The sequence below is a fragment of the Leishmania infantum genome, chromosome 2, assembly GCF_000002875.2.
Source record: "Leishmania infantum JPCM5 genome chromosome 2".
In the NCBI taxonomy this organism is placed as follows: Eukaryota; Euglenozoa; class Kinetoplastea; order Trypanosomatida; family Trypanosomatidae; genus Leishmania; species Leishmania infantum.
In genome coordinates, this window is record NC_009387.2 from 1 (window position 1) to 19,472 (window position 19,472).

Sequence of the window (19,472 nt, forward strand, 5' to 3'; positions counted from 1 at the left end):
AAGATAGGGGAACATGCGGCGCAGGAGGCGCACACACACATACGGCGGCAGGGGCATTGGCGATACTGCGGCGGTACGTAGCACGAAAGCAGCATGCGTCTGCGCACACGTGCATGGAGAGTGGTGAGAGCTTTCATGAGCGCTGCCTCGCCACAAGCCTACGTGCCAAAAGAAGCACATGAATACAGCCTAGGGCTGAGCTTGAAGAGGGAAGCGATGCTGCCGCGCACATAGTCGTGCATGCCGAAAGGGGTCCTTCACCCCTCCACCTCGCGCGTGCTCGTAAAGGAAACCTCATGATAGAGAAAGGAGCACGCGCGGATGCGGAGCAACTCGCTGCCGTCCGTGTTTCACCTTTTTTGCACGTATGTTACTCGTTTCTCACACAGAGGAATATCAGGCCAGGAAAAAAGGAGTGGCTATGTGAACGCCGAGTCCAGCGGACTCTGCGGGCACAAGGTACGGGGCACCTGCAACAAGACTACTCCGCATTAACGTGAGCGGCAGACGGGGGTGCTCTCTCCCACCGTCGCCACCTCCCGTCCCGCTGCCCCTGTGCGGGTGGCAGAACCGTAAGCGAAGCAACGAAATAAGCCTTGGCGCAACGGAAGAGAAAACCGTGACGCGCGAAAGCAGCGCAGCAACTGCCGCTGAGCTCTCATCACCACCACCGCCTTCCTGCCCGGCGAGGCAACGATTCACTTAGCACCTTTCCCGTCTGGGCTGAGCAGGGTGTACGCCTCATTCACCGCACAGAGAGGTTGCGTGTGGTATTTGAGGTACTCGATGGCGTTCTGGTCGCCTGCCTTTTGCAGGTGCGGCATGATGCTCGCCACCACCTTGGCGTGGTATCGGTCTACCCAGGCGCGCTCCGTCTCTGTGAGGAGGCTCACGTCGATGAGGTCGCGGCACAGAGGCGCCATCGTGAGGTGCGACATGGTGTAGAAGCCGGTTGCGCTGTACTTGGTCCGACACTCGACCACCTCCTCGAGGTTCTCAATGCGGATGCCGTAGTGCCCGTCCTTGTAGTAGCCAGGCTCGTTCGACACGATGGAGTGCAGCTCCATGTTCGCCCCCGTGGCAACTGGACGAATGCCGATTCCGTGGGGGCCCTCGTGCACGTTGAGGAAGGATCCCACGCCATGCCCGGTGCCGTGGGCGTAGTCCAGTCCCACGCCCCAGAGCGCCATACGCGCCAGGGTGTCGAGACGGGCACCGCTTGTGCCCTTGGGAAAAACAATGCTGTTGAGTGCAATATGCCCTTTGAGGACAAGCGTGTAGGCCTCGCGCTGCTCATCACTCGGCGCTGTGAAGCAGATGGTGCGCGTCACATCGGTGGTACCGTCCCAGTAGTGCGCACCGCTGTCGATTAAGTACAGCTGGTCCTTGCGAATGGTGGCAGAGCCCGTCTCGGCGGGGCTGTAGTGGCACATCGCCCCGTTAGGGCCAATGGACGAGATGGAGCCAAAACTGAGCTGCACAAAGTGTTCCCCCTGCGCGCGGAACTCCTCGAGCTTCGTGGCCGCGTCGTACTCGTTCAGGTCCGTCGCACCCTTGTTCGCGACCTGGTCGTGCAGCCAGGCAAGGTAGCGCGTCAGCGCGGCACCGTCGCGTACGTGGCAGTCGCGGAAGCCCTGGAGCTCGACCTCATTCTTGACCCCCTTCAACTTCTGCGCCGGGCCGCAAACGACACGCACCGTCTCGGTGCCGACATCCTTCAAGATGCGAAAGACGGCCTCGCTCGTCTGGCGCTCGTCGACGAGGGCCTTGCGACCCTGTGGTAGCTGCTTGAGATCCGCCTCGAACTGCTCGTACGGGTAGAAGTCGATGTGATCCTCGCACGCCTGATGCACTGCGTCTGTCACCTTGTCCGGGTTCACGTAGAGGCGCACGTTTTCGTAGTGCTTGTCAATCACAGCGTACGCGTAGAAGACGGGGTTGTAATCCACGTCGCCGCCGCGCAGATTCGTGAGCCACGCGATCTCATCCAGTGCGGAGAGAATGATCAGGTCGCAGTCCTCCTTCTCCAGCTCTGCGAGAATCGCGGCGCGCCGCTCCTGGCAGGTGGCACCGCAGAACTCAACGGGACGCACGTACATTCTTTGCACGTTCTTCTCCGGTGGCATCATGTCCTGAACGATGTTTGCCACCGGACGCAGATTGATCCGCTTGCTCAGCCGTTCCCACTCCGCCACCGTGGCGACGTACGGGTTCATGCCAACAACTGCTTTGGAGCCGAGATTGACGGCAATCCACTCCTCGAGCGACGGGACCTCTGGCTTGCCTTGCTTCATGAGATCAAACTCGGGGTACTTCTCCTCCTCCGCGGCCAACCAGTAGCGTCCGTCTGTCCACAGGAGCGCCTTCTCCATCGTGATGAGGGCGGTGCCGGCGCTGCCGTGGAAGTGAGAGATGAATGCGCGAGCCTGCAGGTGCGTCGCCACGTACTCGCTGTTGTGCGCGTCGCTGCTGGGGACGATGAGTGCGGCCACGGTGGCCTCCTGCATCTTCTCACGCACCGCGTGCAGCACGGCAGCGCCAGAAGCCTTCATTATCATAGAATGTCGAGGGGCTGTGATTGTGCGTGTTTGGAAGACGCGGCACTGGTGTGTTGCTCTCGCCTAGAAGTGAATAAAGACGCGTGGAGTCTCGAATCGAGCGCGCAGAGGGTGACAAATCGTCGCTCTTAGGAACGTGCCTGTCGAGTCTCTTACCAGGTGCAGGAAAGTGGGGGGGAGGGGGGACACCGGGCAGTAGTGCGTGGATCGAAAAGTGCTTAGAGGGTGGGGAACGTAGGAGGGCGGTAAAACACCACACACACAACACTGCGGGACTGTCACAGGGGAAGGATAAGGTTAAGTGAGTGAAGGACTACCGCTTCGATCTCTCACTTGCACGCAAAGTCTTGACAGAAAGAAAATGTTTGGCAGAGGAGGATAGTTCGGAAGGCATGCTGGCAAGCAAAGTCACGCACCTCTTCGCTTCGGTCTTTTCCTATGTGACCGGGTGTGGAGAAAACGCAGGTGGAGGGAGGGGGCACCGCCACGGCAGCGCTGGATGCCCACGACTGTGATGCGCTCTCGTGTTTCCTATATTATGCACCATCAGTAGACCGACTGAGAGTGGAAAGTGTTGAACATCTCGACGTACTCCTGCGCGTCGGAGCCGGGCTCATGCGCAGCAGCTGGAACTCGTGCATCTCGTTGTGAGTAGCATCATCGCCTTTCGCGTGAGAGAAGTGGAACGCCCGCTCCACAAAGTTATCTCTCTCGTCATCGAGCACGCTGCGGCTCCACAACGAAGAATAGGCGGCCCGGAAGGCTTCACTGCAGAACTCGTTGTGCCACTCCAGAGCTCCGGCTTGAGGCATGCGGAAGGACGGGAAAGAACAAGGAGGCGTGCGCGACGGCGTAACGACTTTCCTTTCACGGTGCGGGGAGAAGGGGCCAAGAAGAGATGTGTATATACACATAGAAGTGTGTAGTAGAGGGGAGGGGGGCCGAGCGCCGGGCCAGCAGAGGCTCTGCCGTTCGCCTCCTGTGGCATATCATCGTTCTCCCCCATTCGGGAGTGTGGCGCGGCTTTGATAGTGCTTGCGTGTATGCTCTTCAGTGAAGCAGGGCACATAGCAAAAATCGGAGAAAAGAGAAGTAAGGATCGACACGAAAGCAGAGGTGCGCTGTCTTGAAAAAGATGGTGTCAGAAAGGCGGAGAAACGCACACGAAAGACCCGCCGGCTGTGGCATCTCGTCTAACTCTCGACTAAGCGACGAGGTGCGGCGTGCACGACCCCCACTTCAGGGAGCGGAAGAGGCCGAAGAACAGAAGGGAGAGCATTCCCAGGCTTCGCAGAACCACGGCACCAGCACTAGCTTGCCGCCCCAGAAGCACTAGAAGCAAGCCGGCGGCGCCACGCAGCTCCACAAAAAAAAAACGTCAAAGGATGGAAAAGTCGACGGATGCAACGTGGGTTACCGTTGTGGCCCGACGGCCTTGCAGCGGAGCGCCATCAGACGACTTCTCAGACACTCTCGTGACGCCTGTGGCCATTCTTTCGGGAGCCGGGCTTGCTGGTCTGGCGAGCAGGCAGATGTTGCAGGTGTCCAACACGCCCACTTTGCGGAAGTAAAGAGACCCGCGCACACACACCAAAGGCAGAACAACACAAACAGAAAAGAAACGAGAGCGCGTGAGGTGACGCCGGAGACGCACTCCGTGACGCCGTGGAAGCCGCAATGAAGTCCGTGCTTGGGCGGCAAGGTGTGTGGCCATGAGCGTAAGCTCACTCGCCCCTATGCTCTCCTCTGAGTCACCAGGTACACACATGGCAGTGAAACGGATAAGCTAAGCACATGAGTCATGCTGGTCAAGTGGTGTGCGCATCGTTTTGGCGTTTCCATCAACGGCGACACCAACACCAAGCAGAAGAGAGGCACAAGGCTCCGTGGCGGCGGGCTTGAAGACAGAAAAATAAAGACGAGAAAAGCGCCTCTGCCCCCCCCTGTACGTGCAGCGCCGTAGGCTTGTCGCGACACAACGCCGCACCGGTGAGCTGCTCGCCTCGAGTGTGCAGAAGATGAGCCGCTCCACGGACTATGTTGGGAAGCATTGAGGTTCGCTAGCGCCCCGTGTATTGATGGCTGTCGGCCATTGTTTCGATGGTCGACTGCCCTTTTAAGGAGAATAAGAAGGCAGAGCAGCAGCGCTACCTCGCTCTCCAACACCTCTCGTCAGAAAGACGGCGGCGGGCGCGGCGCATGAGTGCGTGTGCAGATGTGCACTCTGGGAGGGGGTGGAAGAGGCGCGAATCGCGTGAGAGAGCGCGAGAGAGGCGAGGCAGAATCGCTTCAGTCGCGATTTAGTCGCCCGCAGGTATTGAGCGCGCCTGCATGCGTTCACGAGTAAGAACAGATCGACAAAGACAAGCCCTCCCCCTGCAGTTACGGGTTGGGAGGAGATGCAACGCGGGATTCGCAAAGAGAATGAGATGTGCACCCGCGACGCACACGCATGCATAGGCGTAGTCGAGGAGGCATGTCGGGTTGAGGAGGATACGCCAGAACGCCTTCTGAGCACTCACAACAAAGCCAAAGAAAAAAAGCTCTACGGTGAGGCTTCCCTTGAAGCTGAATGACGGGCGCGTCGCAAATCAGCAGCGACAGCAAGCACAAGAGCGGCGGCGCCAGTGCTGCCGGTCTCCTGAAGCTGAATCCGCTAACGCGCTCGCCGTTCTTACTGAGATGGATGCCGCAGTTCATGTTGGTCGGTTGGCTGACTCTGCACCCCTGCTCACATGTGAGGCAATGTCCGGTACACTTGCAGTACGCGCAGTTCTCGGTCTTGCATGGGGTGCGAGTACCATCGACGATGTAGGAACCATCCTCACACGTCGCGCACAGACTGGCGATGCAGCCCGTGCAGTGCATCGCCTTGCATTCCTTCTCCGTGCTCGACGTGCGCGTACCCTTGGCCACAATGGAGGTAGTGCTACTGCTGCTCTTGTTCGAGGAGGAGAGCGTGTAGCCGTCATTCCCCAGAGGGCGAACCCTCAGTGCGCCGCACGAACGGCAGCGAGGAGGTAAGTAATCAGGGCGTAGCTTGATCAACTGCGGTGCTAGCAGTTGTTGCAGCTCATGCGAGCGTACCTACCCTGCTGTAGGCCTGCAGATCCAGAAGGATAGAGCGCGCTGCTAGTGCAGATGATCGCGGCGGCAGCGAGCACCAAGGCGAGGAGCACATGACCGAGCGCGCGAGACTTTGACAGCGGTGGGGTTAAGAGAAAAGAGAAAGTGGCCGGGGCGGAAGCATGCGCCCGCACGCGGAGAGAGAGGGCAAGGGGAAAGAAGGAGCGTGGTGAAGCGTATACAAGAACGCTTGATGTCCGTTGGGTTAGCGCGCATGTGTTGCGCTGGCAGCGCGAGACACACGAAAGCATCAGCAGCAAAGTGCGATTCGGTAGAAAACACGTACACGCACCTATCCACGGACAGAGGCGCGGAAGCGCACCGCTTTCAACGTGTCCTTCTCATGTTTCGGGAGCGCACATGTGGGAGTGAGCTGGAAGGCACCATGCACAATCAGACATGGCTCGCCGCCGGCACACAAGAAAGGCAAGCGTCTGCCCACGCGGTCTCTCGGACGGTATCCTCACTGACGTTCTCAGACAGAGAGCTCAACGCACACAGACACACACGTACGCATGCCGTGCTCATCACTCCATTCTTCCCCGCACACGGAGACTTTGCCGAGCCGCTTCCACGTCCCGTGCCTTTAGCATGCGCGGGATGCAGTGATGTTGGCGGCATTGCCTCAGCTGAGAAACCAAGATAGCGCAGCAGCACAGGCATCCGCACGCACAGCCTGAGCGTGACGAAGAAGCCCGCTGCTGCATCCCTGCTGAGCACCGCTGCTCCTCACAGACGGAATACGGTGTGTCCGCCCCGGCCTGCTCGCTTCGTTTGCTTTGGGGGAGAGGGGGGGAGAAGAGCTTGAGGCACCTCTTCTCCTCCTTTATTCTTCGTCCTTCATAACCGGGGGGGTGCGGAGGACACACATACGCCTCAGGGCGCGGTATCGCAGGGCCCGGTGCACTCCCCCACCCCCTCCTATCCCACGCCCATGCCGAACCGCCTCTCGTCATGACGGGGCCCGGTGCCTGCGACGTGGCGAGGATAACGCGATCCATCGCAGCAGATGCCGGCGGTGAACACGCTTGCGCCATCCATATGATGGGCAACGCGCCAGCGCGGCCCACACCCGCGGCCCTCGCACGGCCCACTCGTGCGGGGTGCCTGAGCCCCCGCGATGGGGCGGGGCGGGATGCGCCAGGGGTGGTGGCCGGCATGATTGGGGAGCGGGTGTGAGGCCGCCCAGCGGAGCGGCTAGGTGGATGTGTGTGGGCAGCGTTTTGGGGGCGGAGGCGGTGCTCCGCCGACGGCGTCCGGTGCGGGGAGGGGGGGGAGGGGCGGATTTTTGCCGTAAGGCGTGTGTCCAGCGCTTCACCTCAACGAGAGCAAAGCATGAAAGCGCGGCGGGAGGGGACGCGCGGAGCTGCGATGCGAAAGTGAGAGCAACACAGACGGACACAGAGACAGCAGTACACACACACTCGAAGAGAGACGACGATGGCGACGATGACGAGAGAACGCCGCAGGTCGGGCTAAAAAAGGGGGGTCGACGGGCGGAACGAGAGACAACAAAGAAATAAAGCAAACAAAATGCTGGAGACTCATGTGGCCAGCGAGCACCGGGCAAGGGAGAGACCACGTGCAGGAGAATGAGGACCGCCGGACACCGCCACGCGCGCAGACATGAAAAGGCGCCTACTTTGAGTTGCTGCTGTTTATCGGCCTTCTCCGCATCTTTTCTTTCGTCGCAGTCCCCTCACACCCTCCATTCCTCTCGCACCCACGCTGCTTGCATGCCTTCCGCCCTTCGCGTGTTTGTGTACAGCCGAGTATTGGGCAGCCGCACTACAGTCGGCTTCTCTCACAGACCGCCTCAGGGGTGCGCACGAGCGCACCCGGTGGCTGGGGCAGCGTTGCACTTCCGCCTTTCGTTATCACTCTAGCTGAGAAGGAAGACGCCCGCGATGACGAATAGTGCCAGAGCCATGAGCAGCCTCAGCTGCTCCTGAATGTGGAGAAGGAGGGATGCGTTCTCGTTCTTCACGTGAAGCATCTGCGTCGTAGCTGCCTGTTTCGCGCCTGTGGCCTTTCGGTTGACGAGCGTCTTGCGCTCACTCGGCTCCAGATCGCCAACGACGTATTTGCCCATCATTTGATAGGCCGTGTCGCTGTGCCCGTTGTCCGTGAAGGCCTGCGTCGCGTCACCGCCGGCGCTGTAGAGCAAGATGTCGCGGCCGCCGGGATGCAGGTCCAGAAACGGGGTGACATCGTACACTTTGTTATGGATGACGAGCCACGCGCCGGCAGCCGACTTTTTGGCAGCGACCTGCTCCAGGGTGATGTAGCGGCGACGCTCGTTTTCGGGCAGCTCGCCAACCTTGAGCTTCTCTAGCCTGCGCACGGCTCCTCTGCTGTGGTTTACCGCCTCGAAGCCCTCCGTGGCATCGGTGCCAATGTGAGCGAGAAGAATGTCGCGACCTCCAGGGTGGTCGTCGTAGAAATCGCTCACATCGTACACGCCGTTATTGATGATGAGCCAGCCACTCTCCTTGCTGTTGTGCTCCGCCACCTGATCCCTGGTGTAGACTGTCGGCATCGGCGCTACTCAACGGCTCCGCCAATGTGCCGGGTACAACGTATGGAAAGAATAACAAGCGAGGAAGGCGAATCACTGGGTGTGGGAAACTGCATATGCGGCTTTATGGCTACTGGCGTGCGTGCCTGTGGAGAGAAAGGGATAGAGGGGGATGGGGGTGTCACCGCTCGGTGTTTCGCTGTGCAAGGCAACGAATGCACGAAATAAGGGAAAGTGCGTTCCGTGAGCTGAGGTGGGCAGGCAGGCGGAGTGGGGGGGGGGGCAGCAGTCGCGGAAGGTGCGGAACGGAGACGGTACAGAGGTGCGAAACAATAGAGTGGGGGTAGGTGTGCAGCATCGATGTCTTCCCCAAGAGCGCAGATGCAAGGGTAAAGGATGCCTCCAAGCAAACAACGGAAGACGTGAAGGGTGGCGGACTGCTCGCTCGCTCTGTGAGAGAGAGAGAGAGAGCGAGCGAGCCTCGCCTGTCTGGCGAAGCAACACGTTAGGTTCAACACCGGATAGCGAAAAGGCTTAAAGAGGCTGTGGGGTCCTTCGCGCGCGAGTGCAACGCAGAAACTCACGTGTGCGTGTGTGTGGGCGTGTCAAGAAAGGTTTCCTCCCATGGCGAGGCCCTTCGTTTTCGTTGCCTCTTCACGCAGCGCGTTTACACCCCACACGCGCACACGCACCGCTGGGCAATCAGCCGGTACGACTCCTCGTACACGAGCGCACCGAACTGAAACGTCATGTCAAAGCCGCTTCCACCATCCGTGCCCAGCAGCGGAAGACACCTCTCTCCGTCGATGGCACAGTTCACGTACACGGTCGTCTGGGCACCTACTTGCTTTGCGATGCCGCGCACTAGTCGCTGGCCGAGGCTCGTCGAGAAGGTAGATTGCACGCTGCCGTTCGTTCCAGCGGGCATGTCCTGCTGGCGCGCCGCCTCGAACTCCATCAACTGCGATGAGGAGATGCTGACGCGGCCGCCGTCCCCGCTGAGCTGAAGTCCAACAGCGACGCTGCAGGCCCCAAGTTGGGGCACGCTCTGATTAGTGGGGCTCTCCGAGATGTGGACCCAGAAAAACCGGGTCCCGAAGGCGATCACTTCGATAAAGACGTTTGTGATAAACACGGCGTCTTCAGGTGCGCTGACGCGATCTGCGCGCGCCTCGGCCGCCGCGTTGCCCTCGCTAGCCTTGTAGTAAAAGGGCACCCGCACGGCAGCAGTGCTCGGGGCCGGCATCGGGCAGGCTGAAGGCGTACGAAGGAAAATGAAAAATGCGCACACCCACGAGGCAGAGAACGAGACAGTGCACGTACGCACAAAGGGGGGGGGGACAGGGGTGGTTAGGAATGGAAAAGCGATGCGTGTTCACCGGCGCAGGCGCTTGTGGGCTGCAGGAACAGCAACAGTGGATGGAAAGCGGTTCTGGGTGCGCAATGAAAAGGCACAAGAAAAGAGAAGTCACGCGGCAAGGTGGGGGAGGGGGATGGGATAGAGGGCAAGGATATGGTTGTTCACGTGATCCACACCGATCCGAACGCATTGGCCCCAAGGGCTATTCTTGCGCTCGCAACAGGAACACAATATGCCGTGAGTTGCCGCCGCCACCGCTAGCGCCGGGGGAAGCAGAAAGTCAGAGAAATGAAGGCATACGTTGCCTGCTGCTTTCTCCACTTGCGTCTCTCGGTATACGACAGAGGAGAGATGGGAAGCGTACCCACAACAGGCACATTACCGATACGAGAAACTCACTCGTGCATGTGCGCGCAATCTGAAAAGCAGCTTCACGCGCGCGCAGACACGAGGCGATGTCTTTGCAGGCAGTAGAGGTTCCATCACCGCACGAACAAATTCCTCACCTGTCCTCTTCCGGGCCAAACCAGACGGTTCCATCGTTCTCGTCATCGTCAGAGGAGTCGAACCCTTTCTTCTCAGCGGTTGTCGGACTCGACGACCCACGGCGCTGCTGCTGCTGGATGAGCAAGTCCGCAACAAAGTCCGCTCCGCCATCGATGCCAGAAGCACCGCTGGCGCCACTGCGTCCCGATGCATCGACGAGGTCCGCAAACAAGGCGCCGGTAGAGAGGATGTACGCCTCGCGCAGAAGTTTCTGTTTTGCTATTTTGCCCACCTCATGGCTCACGTGGGCGAAGAAGAGTCGCTCAAGTCGCTTGTCGATGGAGAGGATGCGGCGCACGCACTCGTCCTCTCTCATCAGCTCATAGTCGCAGAGTTTGCGGTAGGCGAGCATGAGGACGGAGCACAGTGCAGGAATAACAGCGTCATATGACGGAGAAGCTGCCATGTACTCGAGGTGTCGCTGGTTCAGAAAAAGATACTTGATCTGCGCGTCGAGGTCGGATGATGTGGTCACCACCGGAAACGCCGGCGTCGCATCAAGTGTCTCTGCGTCCGTCGATGTCTGCAAGAGTGACTTGAGACCTGGCGACACGTGCTGGCGGAACTGCCGGAGGTTGCGCTGGGCCAGCGCCTTCGAGGCGGCCCCGCTTGCGTACGCAACCTCTAGCTCCAGCAGCAGCCCGTAAAAGCACTCCACAAACTCCTCCCCGCCAATAGGGATGACAAGTATCTCAGAGAGCGAAATGGCAAGCGCGGCGTAGCAGGGAAGGTAGTACCGCGCCCAGTCCGCCGCCGAGCTGCTGCGCTGCCGAATCGCCGCTGGGGCGTTGGCGATGGAGACGTTGATGAAGTCGGCCCCCGTCGCACCAGGCTCGGCCGAGGCACTGCTGCTCGAAGACGCCAGCGCCCCTGTCGCACTTGTCGCAACTGCCACTGGCTTCTCAGCAGGCAGCTGAATGAGCCCCTCTTTGCTGACGCCGTCTCGATCGGTCGGGAGGCAGGCATCGGCGATGTTAAAGTATTTGCCTATCTCATGAAGATCGAGGTGCACAGTATTCATCCACAGCGTCCCCTCCTCGCTGTGCAGCTCCTTCAAGTACTCGAGGTACTTGACGCGCTTGTTGACGGCAAACTCGACGAGTGCCGTGCGGCTCTCAACACCTTTGATCTTCAGCACCTTCTTCAGCATGAATTCCGTGTGTTGTGTTTTGCTTGCGTCTGTGTAGGTGTGTATGTGGGTGTGGGTGTGGGTGTGGGTGTGTGTGTGTGAAATGAGGCAGTGATGCAGCAAGCCTGTACTCCCCAAGCGCGGATACCGCAAACGTGGTGCCACGCACGAAGACAAAGAACGGCGAGGTGAGAGCTCAGGCTCTAGCGAGACAGTCGTCTGCCTCTCTGCCAGTGCGGGAGGGGTGGGCATACACGCTCTCGCTCACGCGGCAGGAGACCCATGGGCAAGGATACACGGCTAACTGGCAGTGGCGGCCTGTGGCCAGGAGAAGGTACCACGGAGCCCGTGAATGGGTTCTTCCATAGGCAGCACGCACCCGCAGGGCTACTACGATATGAACAGAAGCTCGATGAAAAGTATCGTTACAAAGACGGGCAGGCGTAGCTGCTGGCCAGCGTTGCAGGCGCACGTAATATTGATTCTGCTCGTTCGAGGGAATGCGAGAAAAGTGCGCACAGTCGGCCTCCACACCACGCGCGCGCTGCCAGGGGGAACGTGAAGGGAAGAGGATGCACCACAAACACGAAAGCCAGCGCGCAAAAAGCATTGCCGGTCTCACGGAGTAAACCGGAGGAGGGGAGGGGAGGGGAGAGGTGGGGGGGAGCATGGACACGTTGTCACATGAGCGGAGATGAGTTCAGCGCAACATAAAAAAAATCTTGAAGAAAGTGGTTGCGGCTTCGTGCCTACACGGTGACCGCAACGACCAGCGATGAAAGGCCCGCGTCCGAGCAGATGTGCAAGCTGTAAGAGAGCGCGCATGCGCTATGGCGAGTACGAAGGAAGGTAAAAAGAATCAACAACGATGAGAATCACAGATCGTCATCCATGAAGTCCCGATGCCAGCATGCCTTACAGCGCTATGGGCGAGATACGTTCCACGGAAGCAGACGGCACGCTCACAGAATCGTGAGAGAATAGCTTCACTCCATGCATCGGAGCGACTTCAGGGCTTCCCCCAGGGCACGGGGAGGAGATGGCGACAACGCACTGCACAGATGCATCATCGCACGCGTGTATAAGCTCGTGGAGCAACGGAGCATCGAGGAGACAGAGAGCGTGCATAGGTGAGAATAGAAGAAGAGTACGGTGAGGGGTGCATAGTTTGAACGGGGACGCTACACATCACACATCAGCACGGGTGCAACGGAGGAAGCGGCGTTGCATGTCGTCGTTCTCCACCAGCGCATCCTCTCTCTCTCTCTACTTCTGTGAGAGGAGAAGAGGCTACATCTGGCTTGGTAGATGGTGTTGCCTCGCTAGTGATCGAGTGACCGAGGGCGGTGAGGTTGTTAGGACCTTGGCTGCTCGGCTCGATTCGAGCATGCGATGCGCTGTCGCGTGTCGCGTACCTGTATGCGCAAGTGGTGCGCGAAGAGGACGATCGACACAAGACAAGAGTCAGATGTGGGAGGGTGAGGGAATCGCGCAGACGCCCCGAGGCCGATAATGACCTTCGGGGAGGAGGTGGACGTGGGAGGTTGCACGCTGGCAAGACATGGTGGTGAGGAGGGTGGCTTGATACCGCAAAATGGGATTCGATCAGAAGGCTGCCACCATGGTTGAAACCAAGAGTGGCAGTACTGGTCCACCTCCGGCGAGTCCGCAGTCCATTTCGTGAGAACAACACCTACCGTCATCCGCGGGTGACGGTCACCGGGGAACTGCGTATTGAGCGGACGGGGCGAAGTGCCTTCGTGTGCTCAGTCTGTCTCACCGGTTTCCGGGATCTCAAAACGTTCGCAGTTCCCATTAGACGTGGTTAGCTTACGCACGCCCACAGCACAGGCGAGAGAGGCAACGGATGCCGTTAGAGGCCGCAAAGAAGGGGAGCCACAATGTTGGCAACGTGTCTTCGCTTCTTCACGGAAGCGCGGCGCCGCCTTCAGGCTCCATGAAGGTGCACACGTGTGTGTGTGTGTGTGGCAGACAAGCGGCACTCTGCCAACACCGGTGTCGCTGCCACGAATGCACACCGCACACTCTTGGGCGGGCGGAGAAGGAGGGAGAGGCTGCGGGACGTCTCTCTGGCGACCCCTTCTACGTGTTGTAGACGACGGAGGAGGGGCCCCGGACGAGCATCGTCTCCACACCAGATCGCTTGGCTTTCCCGGAAAACACATCAGGCGAGGAGGCGTTCCTCGGCTCACCAGATGACGCCGAGGGCGTGTCGAGCTCCGCGTCCTGCTCCGCGGCGTCTGCCTTCTCCTCTGCGACGAAGGCGGCAGAGACGGACTGTTGAAGTACCCGTACCACACTCACTCGGAAGACGGAGTGCAAAGGCAAGGCACGGTTGTCTTCAACGGAGTCGACCCAGCGCTGCAGCCAGTACTTCACGACTCTCGTGCGTCTTTGCCGTGCACCGCCATGTGCTGCTGCCTGCTCGTTGGCCCACGTGTGTGCCGGGCAGCCGACAGCAGGAGGCACCGCCACCCCGAGGGTCTCCGACAAGGACGCCGTCTTCATGCGCAGGGCGCATGATGGGGAGGCGGAATCTTGCATGAGCCACCACTCCACCTCCGCCAAGGGTGTCAGCACACAGAGCGCGGCACGGTCAGCGGCGACTCCTCCGGGAGTGCATGTCGACGCTGACGTCGAGGCCGAGGGCTGCAGCTGCTTTGGCCCACGCATCGGCCTGGCATTGGCCCACGCATCGGCCAGGTGTTCTTGAGAAGTCATCCTCGCGCACCTCAACTGCAGGTCGCGTAGCATCGCCCAGTCTTGGTAACGGAGACATGGCGTCGCCGCCGTGGCATCTGCGTTGGGAGCCTGAAGCAGCGAAGACACGCCCTCCAGAAACCGCTTCTGCTCCTCCAGCTGCCAGTCGGCCTGCACCTGCCGCCACTGCAGAGATTCAGGTAGGCAGTAGAGCGTGCAGCAGTTCTTTGAAGCATCGTCATCGACAGAGCCGATGGGGCGAACCGACGTTGGAAGGTCCCCCACAGCAGCCTGCAGCACCTCTTCCACGGCCGCTAGAAGGGAGCTCGCAGGCACGGCAGGGAAGGAGTCGCTGCCCACCTGCGAGTCGGCTCTAGCTGCTCTGTGAAGTTCAAGAGCAAGCTCTTGAAGAACACCGACCATAACGGGAGGCAGAGCGCTGGCCCAAGAAGTGGCGCGCGGCTGATGCTCCACCGCCGACGCCACCCACTGTCGAAACACCGCCGCTGCGGCTGGTGTGGCTAGCGCCTCGCGCACAGCACCACCGCCACAGCGCTGCTCGTGCACCCCTGCAAGCAATGTCAAGAGGCGCAGGAAAAGCGTACGGTTGGCATAGTAGGCAGCGGTGCGGCCTGTGACGTGGTGTTGAGCGGCCACCTTTAGCTCGAGAAGATCAAAGAAAGCAAACACAGTCGATGAGGCGGAGCACACCAGCTCCGTGCTCGCAACCAAAGCATGCGCGGCAGCAGCGTGCACCGTGTCTGCCGTGACGGGGAGCTTCGTGTGCATGTAGCTCACGAGCCGCTGCAGGGCCAGCGCCGCAGTAGGCGTGCTGAGCAGCACCGCCGCCACGTTGCGCTCCTCTGCAGCAATCGCACGTGACGAAGGCTCGCATAGCTTGTTGAAGAGCGTCACAGCGCGGTTCGGCACCCTCGCAGCGCTGCACACGCGCAGGCAGCTCGCGAGCACGTCCGGGTGCTCTGTGACGTCGATGGTGGAGTGAACGAGAGTGCGGCGGTGAACATCCTCGAGGAAGTCCAGATACGTTTGTGTCTTGAGTGGAACACGGGAAAGTGCGTTGAGGACGGCGCAGAGGGCCACACGGGTGTCGTCCACGCTGTCCGCGTTATACCCCGCGCCTGCCTCCTCCACCAGGCGCAGGTACAGCTGCAAGACAACATCAAAATGGTCGGCGTTGGCGTCAACGGCGCCGGCGAGCGCGCACACCAGGCGCATTGCGCATCTCGGTTGCTGCATGAAGGACGACAGCCAGCTGTGACTGCCTCTGGCAGATGGCGGCGAAGCAGGCACCTCTTCGTTGTCCCTGTCCTCGCCGCTCGCTGCGGCGAGTCTCGCCATGGCAAGACCTCGATGAATAAGATACGAGTACGCCAACGCAAAACCGCCACTAGTTGGAAAGTAGGTAGAAGACGCCAAGAGACCTGCATGAGTGCGCGCTGCGGCGGCAGAGATCATCGCGCTCTCGTACAGCGTACCAGCCTCGGTAGCATACCATGCCGTGAACGCCCCCTCCTCTGTCAGTGCATCGATGGTCCTACTCTGGCCAGAGGCACCGCTGGTGGCGCTGTCCACGCCACGGATGAAAACGGCCATCAGCGCCCGCGCCACGTCCTCCGCCTGGCAGACCGCACACAGCCGCATGCCCGCCTCCAGTACCCGCCGCTCCAGCGGCGAGAACAAGACATGCGAAAGTGACGACTCTCCCTCGCTGCTTTCCATGACGGAGCTTGCTTGCATGGAGTAGTGTAGCAGCCACGGAGCACAGCAACACAACACCACCGCGCGGGATTCCTGCACCGTCTGCGTCCACATCTCGCTCAGAGCATACACAGGTGTCCTGTCAGTGTCATGCGAGATCTCTTCCGTGGAGACGGCAACGTCTCCGCAAACGCCGCGATTAATGTAGCGGCGGCGACGGTGCACCCGCTGCAGCTCGTGGGAAAGTAGAAGCTCACGGACCGACGCGGGCAGTGACGCCGCCCACTCCATTGTTGGTGCACGCAAGGGTTCGTCAGCCGACTCGTCCTCTAAAGCGCCCGATCGTGTGCGTGTCACCGCTTGCGCAGCGCTAAACGGCCTCCAGAGGTGCCGCACAATCACAAAGCTGGGCACCTGCGCCCGGATACCCGTCTGGCACACGCGCAGCACCCACGACGAAGTCCCCATCCACGATATAAAATCCACCGCTGCATCGTCGCTATCGGTGGAGGCGCCTGGGCTTTCCTTGATGTCTGTGGTTTTGGCAGCGGTTTGGTACTCTGCCCGCTCGAAAACGCCAAGCTCGCGCATCAGGGCTTCGCTGGAGGCGGCGGCAGACGCCTGACGCGCAATTGGCGGCGCCATCAAAGCCAGTGCCTCGTCGCCGTCGAAATCAATCTGAGCCGCGCTACACGCGAAGACTCGCCCTGCAGTTGCTGTGCTCATGGTGGGTCTAGCGTCATGCTGGGCCGATGATCCCCGCTCATAAAAAGATTTGTTTAGTTGCCGACAAGCAGCGATGAAATGCCTCCACGCGGCTTCTCGCTGCGGCTGTGGCTGGGCTGTTGGTGCGGTAGATGCTGTGCAATGTGGGATGGAGAGACTGCACAACAACACCGCGGCAACGTCTAGGGCGCGGAGTGGTGCGCCTGTTAGGCAGAGGCAGCGGCGCATGCCTTCGGTGTGTTTGTGCAGGCCAGCGCTGCCGCTTTCCGCACACAGCGAATCCCCCTCCGTCAAGCCCGCTTGTTGTTACCGTTATGTCCTCCGGGTAGCGCTGCACCGCCCTGTAAAGCGAGCGGGGCACAGCCGACACAGAGAAAAAGAGAGAGGCACAGGTGGGCGTGGTGGTGGCGACCGTCAACTGAGTGCCATGAGTCCTCCCGCTCACGCAACAGCCGATGAAGGAAAAAAAAAATGTGTGCGAGCGCGAGGAGGGAGGGAGAGACGTGACATGAAAGCACATCAAAGAGTGCATCAAACGCATCCGTGAGCGGAGGGCGCGGTTGGGCCACCGTGGAAAAGCCGACGAACAAGACTCACGTGATCCGCAGCGGACGGCCACCCCCTTCAGGCAACCGCTCCACAAACTACCAAGCACTGCGCGCATCCTGCGCACGCCGCGATCTCCTGCACTAGCGGTAAAGCAGCACGAGCACGAATTGCTGAGTAGGGGAAGAGATGCGGAGATGTACCTCAGGCGAAAGCCGCTGGCGCTGACGACGCCTGTCGCTGTCCCCAACTTTGGCGCAGGCCCTTTCGCCTCTTCCCGCCTCCTCGTTGGCGCGCACAAGCTCTCAGATGCCTCGTTCGCCTTCATGCGCGGCACTGAGGGTTTGAAAAACCTGCTGAACTCCCCCTGTTTCCTTTTCCGTTGTACCTCACCTCATGGCGAGGACAAGACACACATACGCCTCAGGGCGCGGTATCGCAGGGCCCGGTGCACTCCCCCACCCCCTCCTATCCCACGCCCATGCCGAACCGCCTCTCGTCATGACGGGGCCCGGTGCCTGCGACGTGGCGAGGATAACGCGATCCATCGCAGCAGATGCCGGCGGTGAACACGCTTGCGCCATCCATATGATGGGCAACGCGCCAGCGCGGCCCACACCCACGGCCCTCGCACGGCCCACTCGTGCGGGGTGCCTGAGCCCCCGCGATGGGGCGGGGCGGGATGCACCAGGGGTGGTGGCCGGCATGATTGGGGAGCGGGTGTGAGGCCGCCCAGCGGAGCGGCTAGGTGGATGTGTGTGGGCAGCGTTTTGGGGGGCGGAGGCGGTGCTCCGCCGACGGCGTCGGGTGCGGGGAGGGGGGGTGAGTCGAGCGGCGTGTGGACCTCGTGTTGTGGGGCGGAGCGAAAACGGGCTAAACGTGCTTGAGCAACGAATGTAAGGATACCACCTCTCTCACCGCCTGTATCTCGCACAGGCAGCGGCGTTGTACACACAGTGCGCGGCATCACTCACGCGGCGTGGCACCCTCTGCTTCAGCCATGATGCACGCGGCGGTGGAGACATACCGCGTCCCTAACGCAGCGGACTGCGTGACGTGGCACAGGGGGGTATCGCAGGCGCTGCAGACAGCGAGCACCAAAACTGGATCAGCGCGATGGTTCTCGTCCCGCAGGCACGTCTCCCTCCACGTCCGTGTCTCTTGCAGGCTGATAGTGTTCCCTCGCTTACGCACAAGGTCTCCTTCGACAGCGAGCCCGCGTTGAGCGACGCTGTTGGGCGGCACAGCAATGTCAAGTGTCCGTTGTGGCGTAGTGAGACCGGCGGAGATGTGGCTGACGGGCCTGTCGCGTGGTGTGTCGCTGAGTCGCGCAATGACAGACCTCTGCAGTACCGTACTAAGCCGAAGAGCAGACGGTGTTAAGGGGGCCAAGAACGTCGGCCAGCCGCTAGCGTGCCAGCCTACACGACTCGTGTCGGCAAAACGGTCACTGTGGAAAACAAGTGCACGACAGCGGCGGCACACGTAAGCGCAAGGGCCAGGCGAGAGCTCCTCCTCACCCGTGACACGGGTGAAGGGTGGGTCTAGTGTAAAGCTGGTTGGTGGGGGCGCATCAGCCGGACCCCTCATGGTGTCCGAGCGTTGTGGAGACTCACCTAGTTGTGCGTCCTTGGCTTTGTGCGCAGCAGCAGATGATATATCACTTGGCACGAAAGATGTGCGCACAGGAGAGTGCCGTGGATGCGTTCCCCACAGGCCACCGCCGCTGGTGGCCTTGCATCGGGAGGAATCGAGCGAAATCCTAGATGAGGTGGCTAGCGGCCGCCTTGTCCAGCTCGGCTGGAGAGGCAGCCATCTGCAAACAGCGTTCCGAGTCGTCCGGAGCATGCCACTGCCGCATGCGCCACTGTGCCCTAACCGGAGGGTCATCTGTCCGTATGGGGGCGGCATCCTTGCCACGCGTTCTCCGAGTACGTGGAGGAAGGAAGGTGGAGAGAGAGGCATGAAGAGCACGGATGAAGGGTTGTCAACAAGGCAGAAGAGTGCTCAGGAAAGCCAGGGCCTCGACGGTGGGTACACTGCCCCACGTCCCACCGATCCGCTTATTAGAATGGGCCTACTGTAGAAGCCGTGGTGGCGACGCGGATCATAGCGAGAGAGAGCGTGTGCGGGGGATGGGAAGGTCAGACGACATGAGGATACGCCATCGCTGGGGCCCCCACTTGCTGTTGGTCTGCCCTGATGTCCCGCCGCTGCGAAAGGTGCGCTGGCGCTTCATCGTGGCCCGCTCGACCGCCCTACGGCAGCGGATGACGGCAGGGAGGGGGGCTCTGAGCCCCCCACGATATGTGCGAGTTCTCTTCGCTTTTCGTCTTCGAATGGTGGGCACTCGTCAGTCGACGAGTGCCCACGCCAATGTGCGCATCTCCGCAACGGGCAAGCCGGTGTGTGTGGGGAAGGGGGGGGGGGCACGGCTGGAAGAGAATAATACCAATTAAAACGAAGCATAGGCGCCATGCACACCTACACCGACCCGCGAATGGCGGCCGCGCCGTGCCGCGG

The 19,472-nt window shown here is 60.6% G+C and overlaps 6 protein-coding genes across 6 annotated transcripts; all 6 read right to left on the reverse strand.

The window, feature by feature from the left end:
- Positions 1–698: 698 nt before the first annotated feature.
- On the reverse strand, positions 699–2,558 carry LINJ_02_0010 (metallo-peptidase, Clan MG, Family M24; the record flags this gene model as incomplete). The annotated part of the gene is made up of 1 exon (XM_001462661.2): positions 699–2,558. The coding sequence occupies one exon, from the start codon at positions 2,556–2,558 to the stop codon at positions 699–701; it is 1,860 nt and encodes a 619-aa protein (XP_001462698.2).
- A 5,008-nt stretch (positions 2,559–7,566) lies between these two features.
- LINJ_02_0020 (putative cytochrome b-domain protein) lies at positions 7,567–8,223 on the reverse strand (the record flags this gene model as incomplete). The annotated part of the gene is made up of 1 exon (XM_001462662.1): positions 7,567–8,223. The coding sequence occupies one exon, from the start codon at positions 8,221–8,223 to the stop codon at positions 7,567–7,569; it is 657 nt and encodes a 218-aa protein (XP_001462699.1).
- A 646-nt stretch (positions 8,224–8,869) lies between these two features.
- Positions 8,870–9,448, reverse strand: LINJ_02_0030 (conserved hypothetical protein; the record flags this gene model as incomplete). Its single annotated transcript, XM_001462663.1, has 1 exon — positions 8,870–9,448. One exon carries the CDS (start codon positions 9,446–9,448, stop codon positions 8,870–8,872), a length of 579 nt encoding a protein of 192 aa, XP_001462700.1.
- Positions 9,449–10,064: 616 nt separating this feature from the next.
- Positions 10,065–11,258, reverse strand: LINJ_02_0040 (conserved hypothetical protein; the record flags this gene model as incomplete). The annotated part of the gene is made up of 1 exon (XM_001462664.1): positions 10,065–11,258. The coding sequence occupies one exon, from the start codon at positions 11,256–11,258 to the stop codon at positions 10,065–10,067; it is 1,194 nt and encodes a 397-aa protein (XP_001462701.1).
- A 2,082-nt stretch (positions 11,259–13,340) lies between these two features.
- LINJ_02_0050 (conserved hypothetical protein) lies at positions 13,341–16,322 on the reverse strand (the record flags this gene model as incomplete). The annotated part of the gene is made up of 1 exon (XM_001462665.1): positions 13,341–16,322. The coding sequence occupies one exon, from the start codon at positions 16,320–16,322 to the stop codon at positions 13,341–13,343; it is 2,982 nt and encodes a 993-aa protein (XP_001462702.1).
- Positions 16,323–17,915: 1,593 nt separating this feature from the next.
- On the reverse strand, positions 17,916–18,860 carry LINJ_02_0060 (conserved hypothetical protein; the record flags this gene model as incomplete). The annotated part of the gene is made up of 1 exon (XM_001462666.1): positions 17,916–18,860. The coding sequence occupies one exon, from the start codon at positions 18,858–18,860 to the stop codon at positions 17,916–17,918; it is 945 nt and encodes a 314-aa protein (XP_001462703.1).
- Between the last annotated feature and the right edge of the window lie 612 nt (positions 18,861–19,472).